At 42.6% G+C, this 22,397-nt stretch overlaps 1 protein-coding gene across 2 annotated transcripts in view; it reads right to left on the reverse strand.

Moving 5' to 3' along the window:
• xpo1a (exportin 1 (CRM1 homolog, yeast) a) overlaps nt 1-22,397 on the reverse strand; it is a 45,049-nt gene that overhangs the window by 20,289 nt on the left and 2,363 nt on the right. Inside the window, exons 4-13 of one of the 2 annotated variants that reach the window (XM_056279865.1) lie at nt 21,228-21,300; nt 20,436-20,497; nt 20,132-20,173; nt 17,968-18,149; nt 10,101-10,149; nt 9,876-9,995; nt 7,372-7,500; nt 4,473-4,631; nt 2,229-2,411; nt 1,859-1,997 (exon numbers count right to left, since the gene is read on the reverse strand). In XM_056279865.1, the coding sequence (XP_056135840.1) occupies nt 1,859-1,997; nt 2,229-2,411; nt 4,473-4,631; nt 7,372-7,500; nt 9,876-9,995; nt 10,101-10,149; nt 17,968-18,149; nt 20,132-20,173; nt 20,436-20,497; nt 21,228-21,300 (1,138 nt within the window). Of the gene's footprint in view, nt 1-1,858; nt 1,998-2,228; nt 2,412-4,472; nt 4,632-7,371; nt 7,501-9,875; nt 9,996-10,100; nt 10,150-17,967; nt 18,150-20,131; nt 20,177-20,435; nt 20,498-21,227; nt 21,301-22,397 lie in introns of both variants that reach the window. The other variant, XM_056279864.1, reaches the window with a different exon arrangement.

Consider the following 22,397-nt stretch of genomic DNA (forward strand, 5'->3'; position numbering starts at 1 on the left):
AGTTTGGTGCTCTGTAGTTGCCAAGAAAACAACAACATCCTTAAATGCATTCCATGCTATTTTCTCTGGCCCCACCAGCAGATCTTCTAACTTCCTGTCGTTGATGACCTGTCTCATGTGTGGACCAACAAAAATGCCTTCCTTAATCTTGGCATCAGTTATTCTTGGAAACAACTGTCTCAAATAGTGAACTCCATCACCTTTGTTCATTGCGTTCATAAAATGTTTCATCAATTGAAGTTTTATATGAAGGAGGCAGAAATATCTTTGTTGGGCCAACAGGGGGTTTAAGCGCCATACTTTTCTGCCCTGGAACGAAACGCTTACGGAGCGGCCAGTTTTTTTTTTTTTTAATGTAAAGGGACTTTTTAGCACAGCTATCCATTCACAAAGGAAACAACAGTACTTTGTAAATCGAGCTGCATTCCTAGTAGCAGTTCCAATACTTTTAGATTACCACAGATGTTCCAGTCGTAATTGTTGTACTGTATGTGTTTCAACAACAGTTCCATGTTATTGTAGTGTACCGCACAGCCAATGGGTACTTGGGTACTGAAGGGTCGACATTGCCATTGTGTAATAGAACAGCTTTCAGGCTTAAATTTGACGAATCTATATAAAGACGCCATTGTTGTGGGTCATGCACACAACCCAAAGCCATGAACAATCCATTAATGTCAGTGCAGAACCAGAGGTTGTCAACCTGCGTAGAGAAGTTCGTCAAATGTTCTTGATGCTTCCGAAAGATAGAAATTTTCATATCTGGTGACAGCAAACCTCATCCTTGCAATCTGGAACCAAGTAGTTCTGCTTTAACTTTCGACAAATCTAAGTCCCTGACCAGGTCATTTAATTCTGGCTGTGTTATCAGATGAGGATAACCAGATATAAAGGGTTCAACATTTGGATCAGTGCCATTTTCCACATCTGGTTCATGCGTTGGGGCATCTTCATCTGCCTCATCTAAGCTTCATGTCTCTGGTGGCTTCGGTACCGGAAAACTGTCATCATGCGGTACCGGTCTCATGGCTGAAGGCAGACTGGGGTATTAAATTTTAGTAGAGAAGCCAGATACATTGGTCAGACAGAATTAACAGTCCGTCACGTGATCCTTCTGTTCTCACCATATCATTGGGACTGCAAATAGTACTAACTTCCTGAGTACCTCTGAGCCAAGCTCTCAGGTTGACCGCACATGTTGCACAACAAATGTGAGGAGCCCAGGGTTTCTCTTGGTCAACAATTTTACATCCGAATTAGAGCTCATAGGCTTTCTTAATAAGTGCAGTCATGGTGTGTCTGAGCCACAGATGTAGCAGAATATATGGCAGCTGTTGCAACACTGACGAGACATTTCTGCTATATTAAATCTTCCTGAAGACAATAAATCTTACTGTTAAGTATACTCACTATGCTATTGCCTGAAGAACATGTGCGTCAACATGCATCCAAACAACATGTGTAAATGTGAGCAGTTTTTATAGCCTGTCTGCTGGCATCTAACCTGACTAAGCATGCCCAGGCATCCCTAAGACAACGTTTGCATAGCACCTACACTGAGCACATGCCCAGTAATGCTTGGACTGACCAAAACAGCTTGCTTGGTGGGCAATATACTAGTAGACTTAAAATATGATGGGAAATAAAAAAAATAGGCTATAGCTACAAAAATGGTATGTGATAGGAAAATTTTAAGGTGATTTTCGTGACCAGCTGCCCAAAATCCATAAAATACACCGAAGTGTTCAGGAAACAAAATTTTATGTTTTCTGGCTATCAAGGTTCTACAGTATTACCACTTTGTCAGCACGTGTGCCTAATAATTTCCAAAACTGTGACTGGAAGCCTGAACACTGACCCAGCGTCTCTCTCATGTTCTTGTAGAGGTTGATGGAGTCTGTGTCCTTCATAAACTCCCTGACCACCTCCCCCTGGTCATTCTCCACCACCAACACCTCCTCTGGCTTAGCCATGCGACTCACCATCAGGAGGCGCACCTGCAAGAAGCAGACAACAAATACAAGCGAGCTCATGTTAATTTGCAGAACATCTACTGTGAAATTAAAATTAAGATCATAAAACTTCTATTGTTTGTACATTACAAAATTATAATTACAAAGTAAATTATGACCCAGTGTGAACGTGAGTACACTTTGACCAACAAGAGTTAGTCAAAATGTGGCTGCACAAGCATGCATAAATATGAATGTATGTTTTTGACCCTCTACCTTTGAGAGTACAGGAAGGAAGAGGTGTCTACGTGGGGGTACATCAGAGAGGACAGGGGAAGTGGAGGTAGAGAAGGGGCTTTCTCTGTAGAGTTCAGCTGCCAAGTGGTTCCAGTACTCCAGACAGATCTTAAAGATCTCAGTCTCCTCCACTTCTGACACCAGCAGCATGTAGTGAAGGGCCTGTGGGTTGGGAGAATCAATCACACATGTTTAAACCTTGGTCAGGTACGTAAAAGAGAAGATCTGCTGTACCAAAGGCGTTTGGTTCTGCTGTGTTTGTCATAATTAAAATGGTTCTCTTTAGGAAGTGTGTCAAGGTATATAAATAAAAAGCAGAAAAAGGAGATCAGGTCAGTTTGTTTAATTGCAGACTTAAATTTCCTTGCTTTGGTAGCCTGCCTGTCTGATGAATGCTCACAGAGGAAACAGATTGTGGCCAAGTTTCAATGCTATGTCCAGTCTAAGCCATTTGTCCAGTTAAACGGTGTCCTGGAACCAGGGCTGACTAAAAATAACATGTTGCCTCCACCGACTAAAACTCTTTGCCCTTATTTACTATACTATCAACATCAGTTTCCTCCTGTGGAATCATACAATGACTCTTACATACAATGGCCATGTTCCAACTCAGTGGCCGCATCCTTCGAAGGCTGCATTTGAAGACTGATTACATGACAGCGGTGCACCAAGGCTGTCCCATTCCAAAGGCTCCTTTAAATGCAGCCTTTGATTGTCAGAATTTTAAGGACACAACGGATGGATCCTTCGTGGCCCAACCTTTCCCAAGATTTATTGTGTGCTGGTGATGACTGGATTTTTTTCCCACGAGAAAATGGCATCTGTAACTCCAGCAGCGGCCAACAATTACACGTCTAAATGTAAGCATTAGGTTTCAACTTACTCAAATAGCTAACAATACCAATGTTAAAAAACGAAGGGACCTTAAAACCTCAAATGGTCATTAACATAATGGGCAGTTACTAGACATTAAGTAATGCCAACGCTGGTAAAATAGTCATCGTTAAATGTTTTTTTATTTTATTTTTTTATTTCTGGGTCCAAGGGGCATCCAGGTGGCTTGGCGGTTTATTCTGTTGCCTACTAACATGGGGATTTCCTGTTTGAATCCCCATGATACCTCCAGCTTGGTCAGGCGTCCCTAAAGACAATTGGCTGTGTCTACGGATAGGAAGCCGGATGTGGGTATGTGTCCTGGTCGCTGCACTAGCGCCTCCTCTGGTCAGTCTGGGCACCCGTTCAAGGGGGAGGGGGAACTGGAGGGAAAAGCGTGATCCTCCCGCGCGCTATGTCCCTCTGGCGAAACACCTCACTGTCAAGTGAAAAGAAGTGGCTGGCGACTCCATATGCATCAGTGGAAGCATGTGGTAGTCTGCAGCCCTCCCCAGCTTGGCAGAGAGGATGCAGCAGCGACTGGGACAGGTCGGAAGAGTGGTGTAATTGGCCAAGTACAATTGGGAGGGGGGAAAAATATTTCTGGCTCCATTTCCACTACCATTGTCAACTGCAGCTGTCAAGGTTGATAGGGGACAGGAGCAGCGCTTCTTGACACAAGGGTACAGGGCAGCAACAGCTGGTGATGCAAATAGGAAATCCTCTGTAAACAAGACCGTCTAATTTAACAACGCTTAGTTTGGCCTTCATGTTCTACAAAGCACACACCTTTGTAAACCATGTCCTTCGAAGGATGCGGCCCCTGAATTGGGACACAGCCAATGACTTTTCCAGTCAGTCCGTCTGAACTTCATTAAACTGACAAATAGTCACAACCATGGTCAAGATGTTAGGTCATAACAAAGCTATGACCAGGCCAACACAGAAGGGGAAAATGTTAAGAGATCAGCAAGAAGACATTGGTTGAAAATGAAAGCACAATGTACCCAAAAAAACCTAAAATCAGACTCAAATTATAACCTACCACCACTCCAAAACTGCTTAACTTATCAAAGAAGGTTTGAATCAGTTCATCTGGCTATAACGTTTATTGACAGATAAGCTTCATCGCTCAACTAAGTGACATCTTCAGTCTAAACTGACTTGCAGGTATCCCCAGTCCTTGTAAACAATACAGTTGCTCAGTTTATCCCATGCCTTTTCTTTGACTTCGAGCGATTCTGGTGAACTTAATTTGCTAGCCAGTGTGACTAACAAAAGTCTAATGTCTGGTTTTATAGAAATACAGAACTTCTCCTGAGGGAATCACCTTCCTGGTTTTGCTCTTACCTCCATGAGTGTCTCCCGGAGATTGGGCCTCTTCTCTACGAGCTGGCCGTGTTCTTTCAAGAAGGTGCAGAGGAAAAGGCTAAGGTTCTGGATGAAGTTCTGCTCATCGTCTTTTCCATTGGCATATGCCAGCCGGATGTTTGTGTTCAATGGCAGCATCTGATCAGAGGGAGGGAGAGAAGGTTTTTCTATAACCCCTTTTTCTTCTACAAATATCTTACCTGTCCTTTCCTGACGTCTTTACCCCTGGGGATATGAAAGTATATGACTATTTGGGCTTTGTGGCTCTGGCCCATGCACTTATTACCATCAGCTGCTTGCGATGCTTTTGATCTGGATATACAGTAGTATACTGCCAAAAAAAAAGAAAAGAAGAGGAAAACCTACCCAAAATTAATCCCTTTATAACGTCCTCACCGACTTCAACATTGACACCTACACTACCGTTCAAAAGTTTGGGATCACCCAAACAATTTCGTGTTTTCCATGAAAAGTCACACTTATTCACCACCATATGTTGTGAAATGAATAGAAAATAGAGTCAAGACATTGACAAGGTTAGAAATAATGATTTGTATTTGAAATAAGATTTTTTTTACATCAAACTTTGCTTTCGTCAAAGAATCCTCCATTTGCAGCAATTACAGCATTGCAGACCTTTGGCATTCTAGCTGTTAATTTGTTGAGGTAATCTGGAGAAATTGCACCTCACGCTTCCAGAAGCAGCTCCCACAAGTTGGATTGGTTGGATGGGCACTTCTTTGAGCAGATTGAGTTTCTGGAGCATCACATTTGTGGGGTCAATTAAACGCTCAAAATGGCCAGAAAAAGAGAACTTTCATCTGAAACTCGACAGTCTATTCTTGTTCTTAGAAATGAAGGCTATTCCATGCGAGAAATTGCTAAGAAATTGAAGATTTCCTACACCGGTGTGTACTACTCCCTTCAGAGGACAGCACAAACAGGCTCTAACAGGTACTATTTAATGAAGATGCCAGTTGGGGACCTGTGAGGCATCTGTTTCTCAAACTAGAGACTCTAATGTACTTATCTTCTTGCTCAGTTGTGCAACGCGGCCTCCCACTTCTTTTTCTACTCTGGTTAGAGCCTGTTTGTGCTGTCCTCTGAAGGGAGTAGTACACACCGGTGTAGGAAATCTTCAATTTCTTAGCAATTTCTCGCATGGAATAGCCTTCATTTCTAAGAACAAGAATAGACTGTCGAGTTTCAGATGAAAGTTCTCTTTTTCTGGCCATTTCGAGCGTTTAATTGACCCCACAAATGTGATGCTCCAGAAACTCAATCTGCTCAAAGAAGTGCCCATCCAACCAATCCAACTTGTGGGAGCTGCTTCTGGAAGCGTGGGGTGCAATTTCTCCAGATTACCTCAACAAATTAACAGCTAGAATGCCAAAGGTCTGCAATGCTGTAATTGCTGCAAATGGAGGATTCTTTGACGAAAGCAAAGTTTGATGTAAAAAAAATCTTATTTCAAATACAAATCATTATTTCTAACCTTGTCAATGTCTTGACTCTATTTTCTATTCATTTCACAACATATGGTGGTGAATAAGTGTGACTTTTCATGGAAAACACAAAATTGTTTGGGTGATCCCAAACTTTTGAACGGTAGTGTATTATCACATAGGCACTACTGAAACTGTATTCTTATTCTTTACTCCAACATGAGGGTATGCACGTGAATCCACATGTAGGTGGAACACACGTGCCTGCCCTTGCACGAAATTGAATAATGTTACGGTATTAATATAGCTATCAATATCTTATGCCAAATTATTAGGGCCTATTACAAAAAACTAACAAAAACAAAAAAAACCAGTCTTTATCAATTAACAAGTCCGAGTCCTCATCTCCAACTTCCGAGTCCGAATGCAGTCAATGCTCGAGTCCGAGTCCAAGTCATCGGTGCTCAAGTCCAAGTCGGGTCACAAGTCCTGAAAATCAGGACTTGAGATGGACTCAAATCCGAGTCCTGGACTTGAGTACTACAACACTGACAACAATAGTCTGTACGCTTACTCTTGGGCATTATGAACGTCCATTTTTGATGACCATGTGCATACAGTCAACCCCCCCCTCGTGTGTGTGTGTGTAACATTGGACACAAACTTAACTGTTTTTGTATGTGTAGTAAATGTGTAAACTATAGCTCAGCGCCACCCACAAAGTTTGTGTGCATGTGCAATAACAGCTGATGCCTCATTTACAAAACCCTTATTTCAGATGTTTGTGTTGTGTGACTATTCGCATTTGCCCCTAAAAATAGATATGTGTGAACAGAAAAAAAAATAAATGTAGGAGCACAGTGTACGTGCAAGTAAAGTTTACAACCTACCGTAGTCAGTCGGATACAGACATGTTTAAAAAAAAAAAACCCATACTGCAGAACCAGTATGGTTTAAAATGCAGTGTCAGTGTTTAAAAATTTTGTGTTTCAAAGTTTTCAGTGCTTCAATATTAAAAAAAAACAACAACCCAACTTTCAAATGTTTTAAAAAGCTCTGACATTATTTTATTGAATAAGCTGTGTTTCAATTTTCAGTGTTTTAAAAAGCTATGTCAATGTTGTTTTCAATATTTTAAGGCCCATAGTGCCTAAATACTAGAGTCTTCCACCTTCATTGTCCTCCTCTGGTTTTCACATCACAATAAAACACAAGAAGAACGAGCACACACACACACACAAGCAAAATATATGTAATCAATTGTTTGTTAATAAACTGTGTTACCTGGAACATTTTTCACTGTCCTAATTTTTTTTTCATTTAGGAGCACATATACTCCTTGGGGGAAAAGTTAGCATCCAGTCCTGCTCCACTACCAACTGCATTCCCACAGCTGTGTGTGTGTGTGTGTTTGTACGTGTGTGTGTGTGTACCTGTTTGAGTTGGCACATGGTGAGGGTGAACAGGTTGATAAACTGTTCCTCGTACTGGTTGACGCTGACGCCGGCAATCTCGGTGAGACACTTGAGGGTCACATTACGGAACATGGGCACGTTCAGGAACTATTGCACACAACAGAGGAAACCGAGTGGGGTCAGTGTCGAGAGGGTAACATGTCAGGACATCATTTTAACCATCTTCCCATCTTCTACTCAGAAACCCCTCACTTTACATGCTCAGTGTTTCCATCTAGGTAGGTTTGGGTATCGATTGGAACCCCCCCCCCCTTTCTCCCCAATTGTACTTGGCCAATTACCCTATATTTTCCGATCCGTCCCAGTTGCTGCTCCACCCCCTCTGCCGGGCAGAGGAAGGCTGCGGACTACCACATGCTTCCTGATATATGTGGAGTCACCAGCCGCTTCTTTTCACCTGACAGTGAGGAGTTTCACCAGGGGGACGTAGCATGTGGGAGGATCACACCCCCCCAGCCCCCCCCCCTAACAGGCGCCCCGACCAAACAGAGGAGGCGCTAGTGCAGCGACCAGGAAACATACCCACGTCCGGCTTCCCATCCGCAGACACGACCAATTGCGTCTGTAGGGACGCCAGACCAAGCCGGAGGTAACACGGGGATTCGAACTGGCGATCCCTGTGTTTGGTAGGCAATGTAATACATTGCTACGCTACCCGGGCGCCCCTTAACGATTCTGATTCTGCTTATCGATTCTGGTTCTTAATGACTCTCAATTCTGATTGTTTGAGGGGTGGGGTCAGAACAGGTCACGTATTTATTTCACAAAAAAAAAACTTTTTTAAAAACCTTTACACAAGTCATACTCATATTCACAACTGACTTAATACAGTTTGTGGAACCTGTAAATTGACTTCTTACAGGTTCATTTGGTTGCTGTTATTAAATATGATTTAATAATAAGATTTTTCATTCAATGTACTGTAACTGTAACACTGAAATCTGCCGAAACACAACACGGCAACAATCTAAAAACCAACTAATTTATAGTTTGAGGACCCGAATCCCATGTGGGTGTTGACGAGAGAGAAGTAGGAGCATCTGTGCAAACGTTCATCCACCAAAAAAAAAAAAACATTACGGTATTTGCACAAATTTGAGCCTTTAGCAATTCAGTCAAGTATAGATCGTTTGCTGCCTCGCTGTTAAGAACAAGACAAACATTATTCAATTTTAACTTTCCCGATTGGGACGAGGTGCTGGCTGAGGGTTGACTGAGGAGGACCAGGTATGTGAGGGAGACCAGCGCAACATGTCAACGATACACTCGTTGATTTGTATACCATGCTGGAGAAGGTGGGGTTTTTTGGGGGGGAGGGGCGCCCCATTTTTTTCTCCCCAATTGTACCCGGTAGATTACCCCACTCTTCCGAGCCGTCCTGGTCTCTGCTGATCCTGGGAGAACTGCAGACTACCACACGCCTAGGCGAAGGTGTTTTGTCATGTTAGCAGTGCATCCTTTCTTGCACAAAATAAGTTTAGCACAGGTGTTGTTGCACTGTGCTGACTCATCAATTATTTTAAACAAAATGAAGCCACGGTTTTGAGCGCTTGCTGCAGTCCACGATGGTGCACGGCTCTACCTAGACTCATGTGCTCACTACTCTTCGCTCTGCACAGCGTCGCCCAGTCCAGAAAGAACACCAACATGTAGCTTAGGAGACGAGAAGACATGCATCTATTCAACTAGCATGACTATAGGTGCAGCCGGATAGCCAGGTCCTGGTACTGAAACTAGCACGAGCGGACATTTTTTTTTAGGAAATTATAAGCACAATCGAATTTAAAATGTCTTAATGATTCTATTGGAATTGGAATTTTGGAACCGGTTCTAACTTGGAACCAGTTCTCGATGACCAACTCTACCAATAGGCTTGTCACTGTCTGCAATATTTCCCCAATATGGAATAATCCCTGTTATTCTTTTACCAGTAATAGTGGTTATCAACAGCCGTCAAAAGGTAGCACAAGGGTGCAAAAAATGTACCTGTATGAGTAGTACACTACTAACACAGGCTTATGGTCATTTCATCAAGTGGTTTTTGAGTTTTTTGCCCCCCCCCCCCACTTTAAATGTCCTGGCAGTGGCAGATGTCAAATAAATATGGCAAGTGTTAATTTTTTTTACAATCCTGTGTTATCAGCAATGGCAATTGTATATGTGTATGTTTGTCGGAAGGCTCCCTGACCAAGTTGCATTTGCAACTAAGTTTGTAAAACATGGTGAGGTTTTCAACAATGCTGTTCCTCTGGTTCTTATGCTCTTGCACACACAACCAAAGTAAGATTGTTTTTGTCAGAGAGGGTCTTTGTTCAATGGCTGCTTCCCTTGTGAAGTATACACGCACAAAACAGTTGGGTACACGTTATTTCTAGACATCAGAGAAGGTACGTTACTGAATATTCTGTTAGTAGTAGCAATGATGTTTTTCCATTAAAATAAAATCGAAAATGTTGATCTACCTTGTATACCAGAGTGCTGATCAGTTTGGTTTCAAAGATGTAACCCAGGGGAATCCAATTGAGGAAGCGAAGGAGGGTCTCCAGGGTGGCGTGTACCAAAGGTGCATTTTGGGAGTTTTCCTGACAGAAATGGGATTAGAGGAGTCAGAATGGATCTGACAGAAGATTAAAAAAGGTGGCTCATTTTCCTTAGGGAATTCAGGATAAAAGTCAGTTTTGGCTTACCATAACAAACTGGCACAGCTGGAAAATCTGGGAAAACTCGTTGCACATGCTGAAAACAGGACAGATAATCAGTGATATTAGTCGTGTGATATTAGTCACTATGAATATGCCAAGATGGCGCCGTGAATGGCAGCCTTGGTACAGCGCTCTCCAGTACTTTTGTTTTTGTCGATCCTCTGTGTTCAGTTACTCGAACCTAATTACTTTCACTAGAAAAGAACTGCTTAACATTAGGCAGTTCACACCGGGTAGTTTTTCACCAGCTTTCACAAACCCCAAGTTTTTTGGAAATCTTAGTTGGAGGAACAGCGACTCTCTGTGAGACATGGAGAGACGCAGACGGGGGAAGTACACCGATGCGTTGGTGAGGCTCCGACAGCAGGATCCCAACCATAGGAAATCAGGAGACATTATTTGTTCGGGTGCTGGAAATATCCCAGTGTTGTGCGTGCAAAAAATGAACAACATTATTGCACTTTGGAAAAGACTAGTGGGTGTGTGTGGAAGTACTGCATGTGGTCAAGATCTCGATTATAAAGTTCTGAACTTCAACTCCATTTGTCTCTTGTTGGACGCCCTGCAGTGTGTTTGAATCCTGTAACCAGATATAGTTATAATAACGGGTGAGGGCTACATTAGCCAACTGTTAGACGGGTGAGAGCCTCCAAAGGCTAACCGTATTTTTCAGACTATTAAAATAATATTTTATCTTCTGCACTTGATACTTTATCCCCCCTGAATACATGGGTTGTCCCATTTGCCCATACTGCTCTCTAGTACACACCTGCTCAAGGCTATAAGGCCGGTGCCTTGAGAGGCTTTACACCAAGATTGGACTTGCTGTTCACAAACAATTGTATTCAAATCATATACTCCATTACAAAAATGCTCTTTCAACAGCTAAAACATCCCATTAGGCAAATATCATCAGTACGGTTGAAGGGAATACTGGAACTCTCTTCTCCACAGTAAAATGTTACTAAATCCACCAGAAACCAGTATGAACAGTCATCTTTCTAATGAACAATGCTGTTTTTTTTTTAAAGTTTTTCCAACTCCAAAATTAGTACAATTCATGAGCAGTTAGCCTCTGCTAACATCATGCAGACTGACTTACCATCAACAAGCGCCATGAAACTGTCCCCATTCACTGTCCTATGTGAGTTCAATCTTCCAACTGAAAATCACATTTCTGAACTTATCACTAAGTCTAGCACCTCCACACGTCACCTGGATACAATTCCCACAACCTTAGTTAAAACATGCCTGCCTTCTACCATCTCCCCGATAACCTCCATCATCAACTCCTCTTTCCACTGGTTAAGTTCCCCCTTCACTTAAGGTTGCCATAATCAGGCCAACTCTGAAAAAATTTTAATTTACATTCTACTGACCAAAAATACTACTGGCCTATTTCCAATTTACCATTCATCTCCAAAATCCTTGAGAGAGTAGTTGCATCTCAATTTCAGATCTACACTGATAATTCCAGTCTGGCTTTTGTCCCAAACATAGTACAGAAACAGCCCTGGTTACGATCACTAATGACCTCCATCATGCAGCTGACTCCGGTCTACTCTCTATCCTCATCCTCTTTGACCTCACCGCAGCCTTTGATACTATATCCCATCAGCTCCTCGTGGATTATCTGGCTTGCTAGAATGCTAGAATGAAAGTCCGCGGTGGTGTAGCGGTCTAAGCATCGGCTTTGTGTCGATGCAGTTGCCCACTGGGGACTGGGGTTTGCGCCCCGGTCTCGTCAGATCCGACTATGGCCGGACTCGATGAAGCAGCAATAATTGGCAACGCTGTCTTCGGGAGGGGGACGGAGTCGGCTTGTGTTCGTCACATGAATGCGTCTCTGGGTGTGTCGGAAAAAACAGTGGTTCAGCCTGGAGTCACCTTGTCAAGAAAGTGGCGAGGCGTCTCCTTCGAGACTGCCGGCCGGAGAGATGCAGTTGGCAAACGCACGCAGTACGAGGGTGGGTGTTTGAATTAAAATAGGGATCGATTGGCCACTAAATTGGGGGAAAAAGGGAAAAATCAGAAGAAAAAAAAATGCTAGAATGATGGTGCTGAATGCCAAGCTGAAGTCCACAAACAGGATCCTTGCGTATGTCACTAGGCAGTCATTGTGTTGCAGGATGTAGTGCAGTCCCATGTTGACTGCATCATCCACTGACCTATTTGCCCAGTAGGCAAATTGCAGGGGGTCCAGCAGGTTTCCTGTGACGTTCTTCAGTCACCAGCCCTCTTCAGCCCTTCAACACCAGTTGTTTGAAGGGCTTCATCACCACATACATCAGAGCGACAGGCCTGTAGTCATTCAGTCCTATGATGGAGGGTTTCTTTGGGATCGGGATCATGGTGGAGCATTTGAAGCAGGAGGGGACTTCACACAGCTCCAGGGATCTGTTTAAGACCTGCATGAAGATTGGAGCCAGTTGGTCAGCACAGGCTTTACGACAGGATATGGAGACACTGTCTGGACCTGGTGCTTTCCTGGTCTTCTGTCTTTAGAAAAGCCGGCTCACATCCTCTACACGTATCTTGAGTGCAGCCTGAGTATTGGGGGGTTGCCAGAGGTGTGATTGGGGCAGTTATCGTTGGGCTCCAGTGGGTGATGGGTGTGTCTCTCAAACTTGCAATAGAAGACATTCAGGTCATCAGCCTTTGTTTGCCTCAGTATGTGGGGATGGTCTTCTGTAGTTTGTGATGTCTTGCAGGTAGTGTTGCACGGTAAACCGGTACTGAAGAAGTACTGCAGTACTAGTTTTGAAAACGGTACCATACCAGCATTTTGAAAAAAATACCTTGAAAATGAAAAATTATATCTTTATTATGAGAACGGCTATTTGATCTGGCTAATAGGAATCTGTCTCTTTAAGCACAACGCTGACAGTGGTGACGTTACACTAGTGGTGTGTGTGAAGTTGCGGGACACAACCCTGACTGAGTTTGTAATGCAAGCTGCAGCAAGCGTGAAGTGAGGTGAGAACGACAGTTGAGAGAGCGGACCACTTTTTCCATTTTGTTCAGAGACTAGACTCGAAGAGATGGCAGCAGCTTCAGCAAAACCTGAACTCGTTGATAAAGAGGGGGCCTGAAGTGGAATACGGCAATATTTCAGCTTTAAAGTGGACGAAAAAGGCGAACCCATAAAAACACAGCAGCACCGCTGTACAAGCGCTGTTTTAACGTGTCTTGCAAAAGCAGGCAACACGTCAAACCTGGCCAAACATGTCGGATAAACATCCTGACCTTCTCAAGGAATTCAAAGACCGACAGGTGATAGTTGACTAGTTCACTCCCATTATGTCCATGAAAGAAATAGTGATTGAAAAGCCTCTGCAGTAGTAATATACATATACTCATATATAGCCTACATAGTTGTGTAGTGCTGAAAGTGTCGTCCATGATGTCGTATGCAAATAATGGTGTCAGAAAGACTGTCACTTAACTGCAGAGATATTTCGATCCTGCATATGCACCAAGCTAGCAAACAAGTCATCACAACATCCCCTGTACCTGCAACAGAAATTAATTAATGCACACGTGTGTCTCTACATAGTGAAGTCACAAACATACAGTGATTTGGCCACTTCCCATTGAATGTTTCATACATACTGTATAAAAACAGCACTGGAAGTCTTTTCTTTTTAGTGAAACATTAGCATACATATGACATAACCTAGTCATAGATTATGATATATCTAATCAGTCTCATCAAAATGTATGGTACCTCACCAACTAGTATGTATGGTATCTCACCAAGTATGGTAGTATGGTATCTCACCAACTAATTAGGCCTTCGGCTATGACAAATTCATAATCATAAATTTTCTAACCTATTTTTTTCCCAAGTACACGTCTAGTGCCTCTGGCTCAGAGAGACTCCACCCACTAAGAAGCAACCTAGCATCTAAGCTGTTTTTGAGCAGCATATAAAGTACTAAAAGGAGTCCAAAAAGGCTAAAAGGCTCAACTTGATTGATTGAAAGGGGCAGAATTCCTCTGTATGGACCAAGTGCCAGTATATTTAGTTGAGAAAGCTAGGTTCAGAAAACTTGTACACAGCCTGGACAAAGAAGTAATTCCTCAAGGAATTTCTTTATATATAATGAAACTCCCAGGTGTATGGTGAGACAAGGTCTATTATCAGTGCACAGCGGACACCAAAGCCTTCTTCTCCTGCACTATGGACCAGCAGAACTGTAAACACATACATGGCTTTAACAATCCAGTTCATCACAGAACCCTGGGAAATTAGGTCTTTGTGCTTAGGATGCGCTGCATTGCACTCTGACCACACAAGCTGACAATCTGAAGGAAGCCCTGGTTGATATTGTGACAGATTCTTGGGGGCTAGATATGGCCAAAATGTCTGGTATCACAACAGATAATGCTTCTAATAACCTCAAGGCTTTTGCTGACTATAACTGGACACACTGTTTTGACCACAATCTGTATTGGTCAGTCAAGAAATCAATAGACATTGATTGTGTGGCAAGCTGTCTTTCCTGACTCCACAAGACTGTCTCTGGCTTCAAGATCTAATAAGATGTCAAGTCTGCTGAAAGACAAACAGAAATCTTTAAAGCTGCCACAACATAAACTAATTCATGATTGAGCCAAACCGATGGGGTTCCACCTATGACATGGTGGATCGGTTTTGTGAGCAGCAACAAGCAGTCTCTGCTGTTCTGGCTGAGGACAGAAAGAAGTGGCACCTGATGCCCAGAGACACAGATATGACAACTTTGGAAACAGTGAGGGGTGTCTTGGCTCCATTCAGTGATAGGACCGATGCCTTAAGCGGAGACAAAGAAACAACTCTCTCATCAGTCCTACCACTCATGTGGAAGACAAGAGCCTGTCTGAAAGGGACCGAGTAACAAATGAAAAACAGCAAGTCACCCTAGGACTACGGTTTAGGCCGAGTAGTGACAGAATACCATTCAAGCCAGTTATGCTATAATAGTTGGGCTATTAATGTTCAAATTTTTGTCACAGATGTCATCGTGTTGAATGTCATCTCTTATTGTTTTAATATATACAAATCTATTTTGAATCGGGACAAAGAAAAGTTGTTCAGAATTAAGATAACGCTCAAAATAGCCGAGTTGACAATACTTTTCTTTACTAAGAAAAAGAAAGAAAAAAAAGGTTACACAGCCAAGATTTAGGATAGGTTAGAGGTAACTGAACAGTTTGAAATTATGCTGCTATTTTAGTTAACCCAGATTATTGTCATTTTACATTAAATGCCACTACTTTATTTTATTTATTGTTCTCATTGTTCTAAAAGTTTGTGTTTCGACTGAAAATGTTGTCCGGGTTTGAAATAAAGCATAATAATGTTATTTGAGAGCGTTTCCCCTTTTTAAAGTATCGAAATTCATGACTTGGTAACTGTATCGGTATCGAAATAAAAATGTTATCGTGACAACACTACTTGCAGGCCCCCCCACACAGACATGGGGTCGTTGGCTGAAAACCTGTTTTTTTTAGCTTTTCAGTGTAGCTTCCTTCAGCCACTCTGACTTCCTTTATCAGTGAATTTCTGGCCTGCCTGTACAGGGCTCCATCCCCACTGCTGTAGGCATCCTGCTCGGCCTGCCGGAGCTGTCTTAGTTTGGCTGTAAACCATGGGTGGTGGTTGTTGCTGTATGTTCAGAAGGTCTTAGTAGGCAGGCATGCACACGTCTTCACAAGAGCTGATGTAAGACGTCATAGTTCCAAGTTTGTCCAGGTTGCCAGTTGCAGCTTCAAATACCTTCCCATCAGTGCAGACACATACAATTATTATTTAAGACACCAAATAATGACTTTCATTTCCCATCGTAATGTCATTGTATAATGCTGAGGTGAGGATGGAAAATATGAGCCAAAAAAAAAAAAAAGAAGATAAAAGATTTGGCACATGAACTAGTGCTTCAATATAAGATACATCAAGCCTCTTTTCTTCATAAGTTGTTTAACAAACATCAGCACTTCTTAGTAATCAGACTCCAAGAAAATTTATCTTACAAAATCTCCTGAACATGTGTAAAAATGATTGGAAACATTTAAATCAAAGCCATATTGATTTGGCCATGTATATGTTTGCACATACAGGGAATTTGACTACGGTTTAGTGGCTCTCAATTTTAAAACCCATAAAATCGTCTCGTGACGATTTAGCCTCTGGGGACAACAGCCTATATTTTGGGGCCTCCGCTGTAGCTGCTCACCTCCATTTGCTATGAAGACTTCCTTTTCCGCGCGCCCGTCATTCTTTACAGGCGAAATAGCAACTTGAGACAAGAATGGAGTTGAGAGACGACATCTACGACAACACTGTTTCACAAGTAGTCAAAATGGGTCCAATGTTTCTCCACACAATACACAAACGTAGTTTTTGTAGGTTTTAGGTCCAGACAACATTTCGGCCAATGCATTATGCCTCTTTCACTCCCTACATGGACTGTTACCAACATGCAACCAATGCATGTTCCTGTAGAGAACGCCGTCTACTCAAACATGATTGGTCAATACTACTCGGATTAAAATGGAAACTGAAACCACAATGCTTCCGATACCAAAATCTTGTCCCACGCCTACAGATTCACCTGAACTTTAATATGCTCCTGTCCTGTTTGGTGGCCAATCCAAACCAGACAGTGAAGGATGTGCAGAGAACAGACTGGCTAATTGCAGAGTAGAACTGAATTGGCAGCTCTAGAGGGAGGTTGAACTTCCTGAGCTGACGGAGAAAGTATTGCTGGGCCTTTTTGACGATTATGTCTTTGTTGGATGCCCACCTTAGGCTTTGGGAGATTGTGAATCCCAGAAACCTGAAGGTTTCCAAAGCAGACACAGTGATGTTGAGAATGGTAAGAGGGGCAGCACTGGGGGGCTCATCCTTAAGTCCACTATCATCTCCAGTTTTGAGTGTGTTCAGCTCCATCCAGGTTGTTATGACTGCACCTGAGGGCCAGCTGTTCAACCTCCAATCTGACCTCCACTCGTCACAGAGTGTTCTTAGTGTTTTCTACTTTCTCTTTTGGGCTTAGAGGCTGTTTATAAATTGTTCAATCATATGTTAAGTAAAAACTCCAGGAAACAAAGGAGCAAAACTGCATAGGCCAGCTAAATCAGTTGAAGAAAAAAAAAAATCCCTCCAGACCAAACATTTTTTTTAATACGATTTGCCATTTCCCTCCCAAATAGAAAAGTACCAGTACCAAGAACTAAATTACTAACATTAATGACAGCATAAAAATGTGACAACATTTTGAGAGAAAATGCTTTGCGGATTCATTTTTGGATTATTGGTTATTGGTATATTCCAAAAGGAGATATGCCATTATTTTGGTACATCGCATTCACCTATGAGCCTTAAGATCCCCAATGTACTCAAAGCCACCAACAGTTCTCCCCACTCTTCCAGTACCGGTATCAGGTTTCCATTAAGACAGAAAAGCTGAAGTGGGGCATTTTAATCTTCCCATGTAATGTTAATTTCTGACTGAAATGTTCCGATTGTCTTGCATTTTGGACATCTTTCTGCTATTCTGTTGTATTAAGAGCCACCCATTTTTCTCTTATATGGGATTTTGTGTCCATCACTTAATGATTATCAGTTGAGAAATGAATGTGCTTTTCATTTACCAGGGATCAGCATTGATTAACGTTGACGTAAATACGGATTAGATCTGAGCTAGAGAACCAGCCAGTGAAGATATTTAGGTCTGATTAACGTACAAGAAAATATATACAAAAATATTAATGAGGCCCATAAATCATCTTCTAAACACCCTGAAATCCTCTTTATTAGCAATGCCCCTGACACCCCAAAATGGACAATCTCTGCTCCAACAGGTACCTGTCTTTGAGGTGCTTGGCCTTGACCTGTGTCATCTGCCCACTGGAGAAGTCAAAGACCTCCTCGCTGAGCAGCTTGAGGATAACCATGTTGTTCTGACAGAGGCTCTCACTGGTGCGGCTCGCCCCCACGATGTCGCTAATGAAGGTTGGCCAGTGCTTGGGCCACTCCTGCTTCAGGATCTGGACCAAAGAGGGCAAAAGAGAGATCATTGACCTAATCACCTCCTCAACATGGAGGATTTGTTTGTGTTGGGCAGAAAGACTGGGACACCCCCCCCCCTCATTGTGCACTTCCTTGGAATAAGGCAGTGCAAGGTGGAGAGAGAAAGGGGATAGCATGCTGCAAAGGTCTTGAGCGAAACTCAAGCCACTGGCCCAAGCCCACACTGTATGTCCACATCGAGCTGAACCACAGCTATATCAGTGCTAATCTGGTTGAAGTAAACAATGAAGAAAAATTACTTTTCTTCTGTGAAGGAAAACACGGGTGCTGGACAGCACAATCGATACTTACAGACTGTTTCTTATACAGTGCATCCGGAAAGTAGTCACACCCCTTCACTTTCCCCACATTTTGTTATGTTACAGCCTTATTCCAAAATGGATTAAATTCTTTTTTTTCCCTCTCATCAATCTACACACAATACCCCATAATGACAAAGTGAAAAAGGTTTTGTAGAAATTATTGCAAATTTATTAAAAATAAAAAACTGAAATATTGCATGTACATAAGTATTCACACCCTTTGCTATGACACTCAAAATTGAGCTCAGGTTCATCCTGTTTCCACTGATCATCCTTGAGATGTTTCTACATCTTGATTGGAGTCCACCCGTAGTAAATTCAATTGATTGGACATGATTTGGAAAGGCACACACCTGTCTATATAAGGTCCCACTGTTGACAGTGCATGTCAGAACAGAAACCAAGCCATGAAGTCAAAGGAATTGTCTGTGGACCTCCGAGACAGGATTGCATCGAGGCACAGATCTGGGGAAGCGTACAAAAACATTTCTACAGCTTTGAAGGTCCCGAAGAGCACATCATGCTGTGGGGATGTTTTTAAGCGGCAGGAACTGGGATACTAGTCAGGATCGAGGGAAAGATGAATGGAGCAAAGTACAGAGAGATCCTTGATGAAAACCTGCTCCAGAGCGCTCAGGACCTCAGACTGGGGCAAAGGTTTACCTTTCATCATGACAACGACCCTAAGCACACAGCCAAGACAACGAAGGAGTGGCTTCGGGACAAGTCTGTGAATGTCCTTGAGTGGCCCAGCCAGAGCCCAGACTTGAACATCTCTGGAAAGACCTGAAAATAGCTGTGCAGTGACGCTCCCCATCTAACCTTACAGAGCTCGAGAGGATCTGCAGAGAAGAATGGAAGAAATACCCCAAATACAGGTGTGCCAAGCTTGTAGCTTCATACCCAAGAAGACTTGAGGCTGTAATCGCTGCCAAGGGTGCCTCAACCAAGTACTGAGTAAAGGGTGTGACTACTTATGTACATGCACTATTTCAGTTTTTATTTTTAACAAGTTTGCAAAAATTTCTACAAAACCTTTTTCGCTTTGTCATTATGGGATATTGTATGTAGATTGATGAGGAAAAAAAAGGAATTTAATCCATTTTGGAATAAGGCTGTAACATAACAAAATGTGGGGAAAGTGAAGGGGTGTGAATACTTTCCGGATGCACTGTACATGCCTCCACCCATGAGGATTTGAACCTAAGACTTAAGTCGCAGCAGGACTACAACTCTTCTCTAACCTCCAAGTTACTGCTGGCAAAATCCAATACCCAATTTCTTATTGTGAAAATTAACCACAATAAGAAATATTCAACCCTGCTGAATACCACAAAACAATGTCAGTATTTAGAAAAAATAATCTTTATAAAAGCAAACCGATCTTGCTGAAAAAAAACAAAAACAAACAAACAAAAAAACAACCATGGTTGCTGTGTAGTACAATACAAACAGTGGTTACATTTTGAGTGACCTAAGCCTTTCACAAAAAGGTGGAAAGATTCAAATGACAATGATTAGTATGATCCCACAGAAGTTTCTAGCAGTAGTGAAATGTCTCAAATGTGTGTTTAGAAATATGTCTAACATGGGGGGGGGGGTGAGATGTGCATGAATTTTCAGAGCTGATGTTTTACCTGGACAAGGATCATGTTGAGTTTTGCTATGTAGACTCCCTCCTTCTGAAACATAAAAATAATTTTTACACTGATGTTCTTCTGTCATGCAAAACAACTAAGCTATTCAAGGGTTTAACATTTCAGAGACAGTCAATTTATTTTATTCAAGGAAAGTTTGCTGTGTACGGTCTTTTACAGCACAATCGTGCTTCACTCATTATTATACAGACGTTAAAAGCCTACTTTTGGTTATTAAGCAGTGTCATTGAAGCATCTATAAATGACCTCACTTAAAGGTACCATGAAAGCGCTGTTACCTCACCTCTATGCTTCCAGGATCAGAGGAAGTTTTGATAATCAGCCCAACGACATACTTCTTGATACCTGGCAAAAAAATGATGTTAATGTCACAGCACACTGAAAACATTTATCTGTCTTGCACAAGTCCACCTTGGACTCAAACCCAACTTATCTACATACTCATGTTCCTTTTCCAAAATTTGTATGTTATGTCCAAATGTCCCAGTGAACAACGCATCAAGTCAAGTTGTTGCTGGTATGTTGAAATTTATGTAGGAAATAAAAGACCCCCCCCCCCTTTTCTCCCCAGTTGCATCCGGCCAATTACCCCACTCTTCCGAACCTTCCCGGTCACTGCTCCATCCCCTCTGCTGATCCGGGGAGGGCTGCAGACTACCACATGCCTCCTCCGATACATGTGGAGTCGCCTGCCGCTTCTTTTCACCTGACAGTGAGGTGTTTCGCCAGGGGGACGTAGCGGGTGGAAGGATCGCACTATCCCCGCTAGTCCCCCCCGCCCCCCGAACAGGCGCCCTGCCCGACCAGAGGAAGGTCTAGTGCAGCGACCAGGACACATACCCACATCCCGCTTCCCACCTGCAGACACGGCCAATTGTGTCTGTAGGGACGCCCAACCAAGTTGGAGGTAACACGGGAATTTGAACCGGGATCCCTATGTTGGTAGGCAATGGAATAGACCGTTACACTACCTAGACGCCCCTCAGATTCTGATTCATAAGACATTGCAAAACTTATAAAAAAAAACTAGCATGAGACTACACAACTCTGGCTTAGCTCATTGTATCATTATTACCTTCACACTGATTTCTGGGCAGGATCTTCCAGCGGGTTTTGATGACTGTCTCAAGGATCTGCAGTGCATAGTACTGAGAGGAAGACAGAACAACAACTATTACAAGGAAAGGCATCACAAACAATTCTTCTGGCAAAGGACTTGGAGACATGAACCAAGTGGCAAACAAAGATGGAGTAGGATACAGTAATACAGCGCTAATATACATTGCTTCAGTCTAGCTGATGACAGCAGATCAGCCAACAGGAAGTACTCCTCTGATACAAAGCAAACAAAGAAGGTAATTATAGGTTATTAGAAGCAGTAATACAGATATTACTGCTTCTACGAAGGACAGGATTAGGAACGAGTATATTAGAGGAACAGCCCAGGTTAGACAGTTCGGAGACAAAGCGAGAGAGGCAAGATTGAGATAGTTTGGACATGTGTGGAGGAGAGATGCTGGGTATATTGGGAGAAGGATGCTGAACATGGAGCTGCCAGGGAAGAAGAAAAGAGAAAGGCCAAAGATGAGGTTTATGGCTGTGGCGAGAGAGGACGACATGCAGGTGGCTGGTGTGACAGAGGAAGATGCAGAGGACAGGAAGAGATGGAAACAGATGATCCGCTGTGGCGACCCGTAGTGGGAACAGCTGAAAGTAGTAGATTTGTTTACCGCTAATGCCATGTAAACACCATAATCGAACTATCTTAATCAGATGAAGATCTAAATTGATGCAAGCATAGTGATCAACTGAGCTAGATTTTTTTTTCATTGATTACTTGACTTAAAGTGCTTTGTATACACCTTTAGCCGAGTTCTTTTGGAGAACTGATTGGCACATGTACCAAAAAGGTAACAATTCCCCCAGAATTCCCACTACCGGAATATGACCCAGAAATGATAGTTAAGGACAATATGGAAAGTGGCAGTAGACAACTGCATTCCTCAAGTGAGACAAAGAATTATCATTCACGCTCAATAAAATGAAAGAGCATAATATTGTTTATATAGTATTTTGGACAGGCAAAAAAACAAAAACCCAGAAACGGAGACCTTTTTCCGAAAAGTCTCAGACACTCTGTTGGAAGCAGGGTCGTACACAAGTAATTTCTGTTCCACAATTTGATTATCCAATGCATCTTGTCAGATTATTATAGAGGTCACATGCTGCAGGCACATGGAGACAC

The sequence above is a fragment of the Lampris incognitus genome, chromosome 5, assembly GCF_029633865.1.
Source record: "Lampris incognitus isolate fLamInc1 chromosome 5, fLamInc1.hap2, whole genome shotgun sequence".
Classification (NCBI taxonomy): Eukaryota; Metazoa; Chordata; class Actinopteri; order Lampriformes; family Lampridae; genus Lampris; species Lampris incognitus.